Source organism: Tupaia chinensis, unplaced genomic scaffold, assembly GCF_000334495.1.
Source record: "Tupaia chinensis unplaced genomic scaffold, TupChi_1.0 Scaffold144171_2, whole genome shotgun sequence".
In the NCBI taxonomy this organism is placed as follows: domain Eukaryota; kingdom Metazoa; phylum Chordata; class Mammalia; order Scandentia; family Tupaiidae; genus Tupaia; species Tupaia belangeri.
Genome location: NW_006204028.1, coordinates 10,499 through 21,829, shown reverse-complemented (window position 1 = coordinate 21,829; position 11,331 = coordinate 10,499). Strand labels below are relative to the sequence as shown.

General features: G+C 50.6%; 1 protein-coding gene across 1 annotated transcript; it reads left to right on the top strand.

Annotated features, from left to right (window-relative positions):
• The first annotated feature begins 5,166 nt into the window (after positions 1 to 5,166).
• On the top strand, positions 5,167 to 7,970 carry HOXB4 (homeobox B4). Its single transcript, XM_006166127.3, has 2 exons — positions 5,167 to 5,614; positions 6,465 to 7,970. Exons 1-2 carry the CDS (start codon positions 5,290 to 5,292, stop codon positions 6,761 to 6,763), a joined length of 624 nt encoding a protein of 207 aa, XP_006166189.3. The 5' UTR covers positions 5,167 to 5,289; the 3' UTR covers positions 6,764 to 7,970.
• The last annotated feature ends 3,361 nt before the right edge of the window (positions 7,971 to 11,331 follow it).

Genomic DNA, 11,331 nt, shown 5'->3' with positions numbered 1-11,331 from the left:
GTGTAGGGATGGGGAAGTAGTGGATGCTGCCACCCCTACCAAGCAAGGTGCCTTGAGGAACACTTTCCTGGCCTCTCATACTTGGGTATGACCCCTGCCAGTGCTCTCCTAGACCTAAGACCAGCCTGAGTCTCAGACTTGAACTGGGTAGAAGGGAGTCCCTTGACCTGCTTCTGCTGGTACCTTAGAGGCTGGGGAAAAGGAGAGGTATATTATAGACAGTCCACTGGATTCTAATCCTGAAGAGACAAACTCAAGTATGTTTGATGCTTTTCGATTTGCTCATGAACCGCTTGTGGTGGTGATGGGGATAGGCCAAGGAGTTATTGTATAGGGAGGAGAATATTGTTTTGTTTTAAAAGGACAAGTAAAGCCTTTAAAAGCCAAGGTCCCAGCTTTCACCTGTGCAGTCTTGTCCCTTTCTCTGGCTTCTTTCAGTCTCCCTCAGTCATACTGGGCTGTGGACCAAAATCTCAGCCCAGAGAAGTGGAGAGGTCATTCCTGGGGGCCTGAAGCCTCCAAAGTTTTGGAAGAAATGGGAGTATCTCTGGCACTTGGGGAGATAAGCGAATGGGATGTGCACTGAGTCGGGATACAGGCCCCGCCTGTGCAGGCATTTAGGGCAAAATATCCAAGGAAGGGGGCTTCTGGCTCAGGTGTCCCATTTCCAGTTTCCAAGGTCCCAGTCTCTCTTTGAGGGTCTAAAAGGATCCCACATGGAACCTCACCTCTCCCTCTTTGCCCCAGAAACAAGAGCTGAGGAAAATATAAGAATGATGGAAAATCAAAGCAGGGGCGGGCGGGCCAGCTGATTCCTATCTGAGTGGAACTTTTTTGGAGCGTGGGTGGGGTTGGGTGAGGAGAAGAGAAGGCTCTGGCAAAAAGTGGAGCTGGAGAGGATGAGATGCATCAAATTCCTCCTCTGTCATTTTTCTCCCAAGTAATGACCTGCGCAAAATTCAATATGACCTAGCGAACTGCACGAGCGTAGTATAGCAACTGCCTGCTCGTGGGGGAGGCCCAGAGAGGGGTGAACCGCAGGTCACGGCGTCTAAAAATTATTAAAATGTTAGAGAGCCTCGTGACACGCCTAGCTGTTTAACAAAGACTGCCAAAGTATGAGATTAATACGAAAACTTGCGCTTCCAAAACAAAAACACACCAAAAAAAAGTCTTGTTCCAGCCTCTGAGGGGGCCTGGGCTCTTCTGCCCGCAGCGGCAGTTCGGCAGGCAGTTCGGTTTTCCGGACACACAATAGTGGACAAGAGCGAGCTCAGCTGTTACCCAGCGGGTCTGCGGGCGGGCCTGCAGCCAGGAGGGCGCGGGGAGCGGCCGGGTGAGTACTCCTGCCCGCTCCCACTCTAGGCCTTCCCCTCTTCCGCGCAGCTGCTGGACGCGGGCTGGCTGGGGACTTGCCTCCGCGGGGCCCTTCGGTTTCCCTCCCTCGCTTCATCCCTTTTTCCCTCTGCCAAAAAAAAAAGGTGGATACTTCCTGGAGGCTTGGGCACGTCCGGGGCCCCCGGTGTGGGCTGGGCAGCGGAAGGTAACGTTGGCAACCTGTGGCTGCCAGGAGAAGGCTGAGAATCCTTGGGATGACCCGGGAGCCCTGGAATCAGCCACGCGCGCGCGATAGCGATAGCGCGCGGGTGCGCGAGTCCTTACTCATCTTTTTATAATTATGCACCAGCGCCGTTAGTGTTCCTCTAGGGGGTGGAAGAAAAAGGGATGAAACCTCCTAGGAGTCTCTGATAAACCCAGTCGTCCACCCCTGGCGGCTGGACTGGGCCAGAGTGGGTGTGTGTAGGGGGGAGGTGCGGCGCCTTGAGAGATGGACAGGTGGCAGCTCCCAGCGCGCAGAGAAAATCTCCGTGCTCTAGCCCTAGGATCAGCTATACCCAATCTCCGCGGTCGCTCTGCCCCCCTTTCTCTCTCTTGGGGTGCTCTGGGCACCTGGGCCACATCCCTCGTGAGGCGCAGAGCAGCCGAGAGGCCCGGCAGCCAGCCCGGAGGCCCTCCCAAATTTCCGAAACACCAACGGGTTGGACGCCTTTCGGAGGGTGCGAGTTGAGCAGGACAGGAGGTATGGGGTGGAGGAGGGGTCTGACCGGTTGGAGTGGGTCCTGGAGCTGAGAAGTGGCTTTTGAGAAGACCTGGGAAAGTCCCTGCTTGATGCTAGGGAGCTGGTGGGGATCCTAGCAGGGCATTTTGTCTGTGGGCCTAGGGCCAGGCTAGTCTCCCTGGGTACTCAGATGAGGATCTGAGGTTTCCGCAAAGATGTTAATTACAGTGTAATAGTTTGCTTCCTCCTCCCCAAATATGTATGAGTCTAACTAGGCTAGAAGAGTGTTGTTATTGCAGAAATAAGGCCCAGAGGCCAACAGTGGGAATGCTTACATTTGTGATTTCAAATAATAATAATAATCAGAGGTTCTCTAGACCTAGTTGCAGGCAGCTAGGAACTCTTCTCCCTACCCACCTGCAAGGGTCTTGGAACTGAGGCTGGGCCAAGATGTCAGAGTATGCTGGTGGTTTGGGGCTGTTGCTGTTTTTGATCATGAAACTGATCCTATTCTGACTTGCCTATTAGGGACCCAAGTAATCCTCGGACCTAGGGAGATGGGTAAGGGGGTCTGAGTGGGAAGGAGGCTTCCTCTGATCTTGTCACAGCTTTCACAGTCTGAGCCTCCATTCCTCCAGTGCAACCCCCAGGCCCTCAGTTCAATAACTGAGACCCTCAAGAAGTTACTTGCGAGATCCCAGATCCCAATTTTGATCCCACCATCAGCAACCCAAGCAGGTGGGAGTTACTGTTTTCGAATTTAGACAAGAGCCTAGGGCTCAGAGGGTGGGGAAACGGGTTTCTCCATATACCTCCCGGGGATTGTCCCCCTTTTCTGGCTCCCAGAAGGTGTGGGAGATTGGGAGGGGCTTGTGTATCATCTGGCTGCATCTTTTATGGTTCCTCATTGCCCTTCATTCGGAAATGAAACGCCTTTGATCTTTTTCTCAGGTTGTAAACGGAATTGCCCGTCATTAAATATCCCGGGCCCCATCTGCTTGGTCTCCCAGCATTTTTCTTTACAGCTGTTTCTCTCTCTTTTTACCATTGAATTTTTCCAAAAGGAGTTTTATTACACCCACTTCACACCCAGCCGCCTCTCCCTCCTCCCTTTGCTGAGAGGCGCTTTGGAAAATATCTAGATATTCGTTTGATCGCAAACTAAAGGCTTCGAAGGTCATAGAGAAGCCTATTGGGATTTTGTGTTTTTTCTTAAAAATAATAATAATAAAAAGTCCTGGGGAAAGGAGAGGGGAGGGGCACTCAAGCACCCAGAAAGGCCTGATTCTAACTTGGCGGCAGCCTCAGGATGACCCTTCCTCCTTTTGTGCTAGCTAATGTTTACATCTCATAATTCATGCGCCACCGAGAGTTGCGCGGCGGCGGTGAGGTTCGCGTTCTTTTGCGGATCGGCGGCTTCTATTTCTAATAGAAGAGGGGTTGAAAAACCTTGTAATCTCAAGAATGGACCCGCGGTGTCTTTTTCTGTTCCCAGAGCTCAAAAGTAGAACAAAACGAAATAAAACCAAAGCACTCAAACCACACCCCAAACGAAGAACGCGCGGAAAGTAGGAGAACTGGAAAATTTCTGGGCCAAGAAGATCTGTCTGTCTTCTGTATATACCCTGTAGATCCGAATTTGTGTAAGGAATTTTGTGGTCACAAATTCGTATCTAGGGGAATATGTAGTTGACATAAACACTCCGCTCATTTTTTTCCAGAAGAAAAAAAAAATCTATTCTTTTCCTAAATGAGGACCACCCGGTGACTGACCCCAGAAGACTCCTTCCTTTTTCCTTCTTCCCCTTTCTATTCCTTCCTCAACTGGTTAAAGACGAGGAATCATCTACCTGAACTCTTCATGCCTGTTCCTGGGAGCCTTGGCCTTTTTTCACTTCTCTGAATAGGTTAATGTAGTTGATCATGTTTTTAATGTATTCTCACACCCTAAGTCCACTTATTTTCTATTCTGGGCTCAGAGAGGCTTTATTAGAGATTCTGGAAAAAGGACTGTTGTCTTGAGTGTGTGAAGGCAAAGGAAACTTGCGTTTCAAACGGATGCTGAGCTCGCCTTTCCGTTTGGGTTCAGAACAAGATGCCCTGGAAATCCACGATTACCAGGGAGCGTTATTGTGTGTTGGGGTCACTTCTAGGGCTTGTATCCTCAGCATCACATGGATGGTGGATTTCTATTCGCGGAGGCGGCAGTAGCATTAGGTAATTATTAGAATGTCTGGGAGCTCCAGTTAGTATTGCTCGGGTGGTTCTGGAATTCGCAAATTGCAATTCAGTTTGCTCTCAAAAGTTGCAGGATTTCTCCCCCTTTTCTTTTTCTTTTCTTTTCAAATTTTTTCCTTCTCTTTCTCTTCCTTTCTTTTTCTTTCTTTTCTTTCTTTCTTTCCTTTTTTATTTTTTTAACTACAGTGCTCATCTTCAGTGTGGGAAACCAATCGTTTCTCGCTTGCGGCCTGAGCCATGTGGGATAAAAATGAGAAGTGGATAGGAGAAGGGGGACAGACGGACTGACCGACACAGCTAAGCTAATAGCGCAGCTAAATGCGATTTGGAAGGCGAGGTCTCCCCGAATTAGTGCATGAATTTCCTATCGATCCGCCCGCGGTTCCATTCATCTCTGACAAGTCCCTCTGCTCACCCGCCCTCTAGCTCCCAACGCCTCCTCTCTCACCCTCTACCCCTCCCCATCAAGCTGCAGAGAAAAGCCCCAAGCTCAGTGCCCCTCGCCCCCAGATGGGTTCCCCTTTCCAGGCGGAGCCCCCAGCCGCCGGTCATTTAACTCTACGCAGATGCGAGGTGCATGGGCTCCCTCCCGCCGCGCGGAGAAGATGGGGGCCTATGGAAAGCAGAGACTGCCTAGCAAAGGTGAGGCAGGACAGAAGGGGCTACAGCGGGAGCCCCCCAACTTCTGAGATCAAGGGATTGCGTTGTGCTCAGCGCACCAAGGCCCTCCAGTCGCAACCTGCGGTCTCTCCCTCTCGGTCTTTCAGTCTGATCCCGGAGAGAACAAGGCGAGGATGGGGTCGCTCCGCAGGCGCCCTATGTAAATCCTGGTGGTGGGTGGGTGGGTGGGGAGGGTGCCATTGGTTCGGAGGATCACGTGGGCCCCTAACTTTGTTCACTTGACAGTAAGTAGGAGGGCTTTCGGAAACAGGAAAACGAGTCAGGGGTCGGAATAAATTTTAGTATATTTTGTGGGCAATTCCCAGAAATTAATGGCTATGAGTTCTTTTTTGATCAACTCAAACTATGTCGACCCCAAGTTCCCTCCGTGCGAGGAATATTCACAGAGCGATTACCTACCCAGCGACCACTCGCCCGGGTACTACGCCGCGCCCCCGCCTGGGCTGTCCCCTCGGGCTCCTGCGCCGCCACCTGCCGGGGCCCTCCTCCCGGAGCCCGGCCAGCGCTGCGAGGCGGTCAGCAGCAGCCCCCCGCCGCCTCCCTGCGCCCAGAACCCCCTGCACCCCAGCCCGTCCCACTCCGCGTGCAAAGAGCCCGTCGTCTACCCTTGGATGCGCAAAGTTCACGTGAGCACGGGTGAGTGCGTGGGCACCCCTTCCCCCTCCCACCCCAGGCGCTTTACACCGAAGGGACCTCCGAGGTATGGGGGAGGGTTTGGGGAAAGCCAATTGTCCCCGCTATAAACTCGCCATTGCCAGAGATTTACGGTCGCCTGTTTTCAGAGCCACATAATTACATCCCCCATAAATTTTTATGGCCTGGTGGGCCCCGCGCCTTTGAAGTCGGTTCCCCATCCTCTTAGCCATTCTCACCAGCGACTTTTTCGCCAGGGAGAGGTAGTCGCAGTGAAGTTGGAAGTTGGGGAGGGATGTGGGAGGTGGAGGAGGAGGAGTAGGTAATCGTATTTAAGGAGAGTTGAGTCACTCCCAGTATTTATTTTTTCCTTTCTTCTAGTCTGGTACTTGGCTGGAGAAGTGGGCAAAAGTTTTTACTGGAGGCTGGCACTGCTTGGAATCTGAGAGTGAGGGTGGGAACCAAACAGAAGAAAGGTTTAGAGAATCCCTCCCTTTTTCACCCCACAGTCTCTCATCCCAGGGCCCCCTACCAAGGGGAAGAGAGAAGCGAGTAAAACCAGTACACACACATACACAGGTACACACGCACACATACACACACGCACGCGCGCGCGCAGGGGCACACACACACCACACATTCCCAAACAATGATCACAACAAACTTCAAACTTTGAGGTCTCTTTCTCTGTCTTGCTTTCTTTTTTCCCCGTCCCCCACCCCTTTTCTGGAGGATGACGAGGTGGTGGGAGGGGGGAGGGAGACACCGTGTAAACTAGAAGAAAAGGCTCTCCCTCCTCCCGTTCGGGGGGCAATAAAACTTTCTCTTTCTCCTTCTCTCTGTGTGTGTCCAGTAAACCCCAATTACGCCGGCGGGGAGCCCAAGCGCTCTCGGACCGCCTACACTCGCCAGCAGGTCCTGGAGCTGGAGAAGGAATTTCACTACAACCGCTACCTGACGCGGCGCCGGAGGGTGGAGATCGCCCACGCGCTCTGCCTGTCCGAGCGCCAGATCAAGATCTGGTTCCAGAACCGGCGCATGAAGTGGAAAAAGGACCACAAGTTGCCCAACACCAAGATCCGTTCTGGTGGCACCGCAGGCTCTGCAGGAGGGCCCCCTGGCCGGCCCAACGGAGGCCCCCCAGTGCTCTAGTGCCACCCATGGGGAGCTGAGAACCTCGGGGCGGGTGGGCAGTGAGCGCAGGTTGGGGGGAACGGGAGAGCGGGAGGAGGCCCTGGGGCCTGCGCCCAGAACAACCTATCTATCCTCCCCCCACTTTATCTATATGCGAATAAATGCGAAGGAGGGGGAGGAGAAGCTTTATTTATAGAAATGACAATAGGGAGCCTGAGTGAGGCCCTCCCCCCAGAGGAAGGTTCAAGTCTCTTGCTTTCTTCCTTAAGAAAAAAAAAAAAAAGAGAAAGAAAGAAAGGAAAAAGAAAAAGACAGAAAGAGAAATAGGAGGAGGCTGCAGCTTCTCGTTTTCTGCTTTGGAGAAGATGGATCCACGTTTCATCTTTAATCATGCCAGGCCCAGGCCCATCTGTCTTGTTTACTCTGCCGAGGAGAGGACGGGCCTCGGTGGCGACCATTACCTCGACACCCGGCTAACAAATGAGGCCCAGTTCGGCTGCTGCCGCCTCTGCTGCTGCCACCGCTGGAAGACAGCTTGGATTTTCTCTCTTTGTCCCCACTCCTGACACCCCATGAAAGCACCCTCTGACTGCCAGATAGTGCAGTGTTTTGGCCACGGTAACACACACACAACCTCCCTCCTCTTCTGTGCCGACTCACCGGGAACAATGACTGCTTACCCCCTTCCACCAAAGGGCTGGTGGTGGGGCAAAGAGAAGGGGGCAAGTGGAGGAGGGGGCAGCCTTGACTACAGAGGAGCAGGCAGGGAAATTGAGTCCAAGACATTAAAAAAGAGATGGGAAGAGGGAAGGCCTTTCTCTGGAAGGTCAAGCCATGCCTGGCAGGGCGATGGGCCAGTTGAGTCCTGGGAGCTGGGCACCACCCTCTCACCAAACCAGAGTTGTACAGCAGAAGCCTTCTCTCCTAGACTAAAAATGAATGTGAAAGTAGGAAATAAAATGTGCTGCTCCCAGTCTGGGAGGACGATCTCGCAGAGCCCTGTCCCATAGTTTACCTATTGTTGTATCTATCGTTTATTATGATGATGATTAATATTATTATTATTACTATTATTTTATGTCATGTGTGTCCTCTCTCCTGTTCTTCTGACATTCCAAACCAGGCCTGTTCCTACTTCTGGGGCTGCCTAAGTCTAGAACGCTTCGTTGACGTGAAAATTTGTGTCCTGTACAGTGACAATAGAAATAAATGTTTGGTTTCTTGTGACTAGCACAGCGTGTTTTTGTTGAAACCTTGTTGTAAAGATATAGACAAATGCCATCCAGTGTATATTTTAAGCATCTTAAGTGGGTTCAGTCTCACATTGTATGTGGTTGAAGGTTTTTTTCAAAGAGTCCAGTGGGAATTTCTATCTCAGAGGACTCCGAATTGTGGTAGCTGGTTTGTTTTCTTTTTGGGGTGGGTGTGTTATGTTTGGGGCTTTTAATTTTTTCCTGCAGTCCAAAAATGGATTGAAAGGACTGGGAGGGCTGATTCTAGTCCCTAATGGAGGAAAAATGTTTCATTGTAGGACACAAGAGGCTTAAGTATGGCAAAGCCTTTCATATCGTGATTTATTTGTCATAAGCAAATAAAATGCGGTTAAGCTGTCTCCTTCTAGACAGACGGCTCTTTGGTTATTAAAGTTTCCAGAGAGGGATTCCTTGAGGCCGGCCTCTTTCCTCTCCGCGTAAGAAGGTATCGCTTTTCTCTGAGGTGTTTAAGACTTTAATGAGTCTAATTTTTTGCACAGATGTTTCTGGGTGTTTGCAGGTTTTCAGAGTATTTTTATATTACAAAGGAGCTAGCCAGTGCCATAGCTCAAACTCTGACAAGCAAATAGATAATCAAGAAGACAAATGGCCTCTTTTGTGAAGCCCTGCTCCTGTATTAATTTTCATTTTCTTTCTCATAGAAAGTATCGAAAGTACGACTGGGGACCAAATAGCTTTCTGTCTCTGAGGTCCCAGTCACCCCTAAAATGAAATGGGGGAAGGGAAAAGGGGTGCAGGTGACCCTCAGAAGCTCTGCCAGGCTCTGGCAGCTTTAGTGCAGCACCGCTGAGAAGTTTGACAGTCTGGAGGCTCCAGCTTTGGGGTCTGTGGTCTGGTGGTGGTCCAGGGTGCAGCCACCCATTTTCAAAAAGCTCGGGGCTCAGGAGAGTGTTTGCAATGAAAAGTCGTTTTGAGGTCCCATCTCCTTTTGGAAAATAAAAAGAGCCAATCCCACCCCCATGTTTTATTGTTATTTATTTTGCTTTCCTCTGGTTTGCAGCTGTGGTAGTTGGAGGCTGGATAGGGCTGGGGGAACCTACCGCGGGGATGTCCCCAGTGCTAGAAAGTGCAGTTGAACTGCCCGTTTAAATGCTGCTGGGAGACTCATAAAAAAATCACCCTGGACCTGGAGGATGAGAGGGGCAAGCTTTGTTTGGTGGAATCGCGGTGTGATGTTTTAGCTGCAAGGGGATGCGGTAGCCCTTAGTCAGGGGAAAAATAGTCCTTAAAAAGCATATGCCCCCCCAGGAATGTCTCTAAAGAACCAAATCAAAGCTGCTTGTTGGAAGGTATGAATAGAATTAAAAAAAAAAAAGATTTCTATGGAGCTTAAAGTTCACAGCCATTCTGTGTAGACAAGAGCTAAGAAAAATGTGAGAATTATACAGAAAACCATTAATCACTTCTTTTCTTTAAATACGTATCCTCTCTCCTTTGTTATTATTCAACAGCAAATCTCCGCAGACCGGCTGTTGGGGGAAAAAAGTGTTAGCCGGCTCTCCCAGACCTGCGAGGGGGAAAAATTTGGAACAAAAGTGTTAGCCGGCTCTCCCAGACCTGCGAGGGTGTAAAATTTGGAACCATAAAGTTGCAAACTTTTTTCTCTCAGTTTGGAAGAAACCGTTCGTCATGAATGGGATCCGCGGAGCTCGGGCCAGAGGAGGCGAGAGGCGCAAAGGTAACAAAGCCCCGGCCTGGGCTGGCGGTTTTGTTTTGTTTTGTTTTGTTTGGGTTTGGTTTTTGATCGCTTTATGAGCTCTTTTTACAAGCGAAAGAAAAAACACTCTCTGGTCTCCTCCTTTTTCTTTTTCAACTCTCTTCTCGGGGGTTTTTATGGTGGAAGTTTGGGCAGGTTGGCTGCCTTTTATGATGACTGATGCGTGGGTCAGAGGGAAAAAGAGGCCTAGACACCTGGAGAGTGTTTGAACTGGTTAGGACAGAAGGGTGTCAGGGCCTCTGAAAAAACCCAGAGAAGCTTGTTTGTGAGACAGCTCAGAAGCGCTTTTCTGGTTTTGGAAAATGCAGCCAGGCAGGGCGAGGCCCAGCATGCACGTATGAGTGTGTCTAGCGAGGTGCGCTGTGGTCAGTGTGTTCCTGTGACTCTGCTTGTCTACGCTGGGGTTTGTATCCCTGTTTTCCAGGGAGATGTCACTGCCGTCTCCTAGACAAATCAAATTCAGTTCTTGGATGGAATGCATCAGCCTTGGAGAGGGTATAAGTTTATGTGTTTTTTTTTTTTTTTCCTCCTTGTGCCTAGCTTGAGATTCTAGACAAATATAGGCTACTCGCTGGAGGAGGAAAACTGCTTAGTTTGCCGGCGGGCGGTGCGTTGATGCAGAAATATGCCTCTTCTGCTCTGCCCCCCGGCCTTCTTCCTGGAGGCTCAGTGTACCCTTTGGTTTTCTTTTGCTATCTTAGAACAGGGCTCTGTTCTCTCTTTTGGGGCCCTGCTTCTCAGGCTGAGAGTCAGTGGGCTCTGCATCAGACCTGAATGTGCTGGCCTTTTTTCCCTGAGGCCTCACTTAAGATTTGGAGGCGGGAGGCTGGCAGGAGAGAGTTCATGGAGAGGCCACGTTTTCTAGGCGATTAGCTCAGTATTAGAACCACAAAATGACCTCGGAAGCCCCTTGACCTCTTCGAGACTGGACATTGTGCTGGCTCTTGCCTCCTGCCCAGGAGGGAAAGACACACCTCCGCAGGAAGGAGTCCTTGGGCTGTCATACGTCCAGTCTTCTCCATCCCCCTCTAGCTTCCAAACTCTTCTTTACTACTTTGGAATTTCTGGGATTTTTTTCTGCTACTGTCCATCAGAGAGAAAACGAAAAAACATTTTAGCTCAAGGGTGTAGGGGGAGAGAAGTAGGGTTTTGGTTAGTCTCTCTGGACATGCTTCTTCTCTAGGCCAAGCTTCAACAACTCTCCTCCCTCCGGTGGCGTCCAGTTCATCCCTCCTTCCCTGTTTTGCTGCGTGGGGGGAGGGCTGAGGAAAGAAAGACAAGGGATAAAACATGAGAAGCTGGTGAGGCTCTATCTTTAGGGCTTCAGAGAAATAAGCCCCCAGGAGGGATGTGAGGAAAGAGAGGGCTCCCACCATGGATGTACTTTAGGAAGCTAACATCTCTTAAGGGCTGACATGCAAATCTACAGCCTCTCAACTCATTTTCTTCCTTTATTTAGGAAGCTCATTTTATAATCATCTTATCCCCTTCCCCTAATCCCCAACCTCACCCCAGCTGCTCACAGGGCTCAGACAGCTTCACCCAGCAGAGAAACCAGAGGAGATCCAAGCAGGCTGTTCTGACCACTTCCCAGG

Coding starts and splice junctions, on each gene's coding strand:
- HOXB4 (XM_006166127.3), top strand. CDS start 5,290: ATGGCTATGAGTTCTTTTTTGATCAACTCAAACTATGTCGACCCCAAG. Junction 5,615..6,464: donor CAAAGTTCACGTGAGCACGG/GTGAGTGCGTGG, acceptor GTGTGTGTCCAG/TAAACCCCAATTACGCCGGC.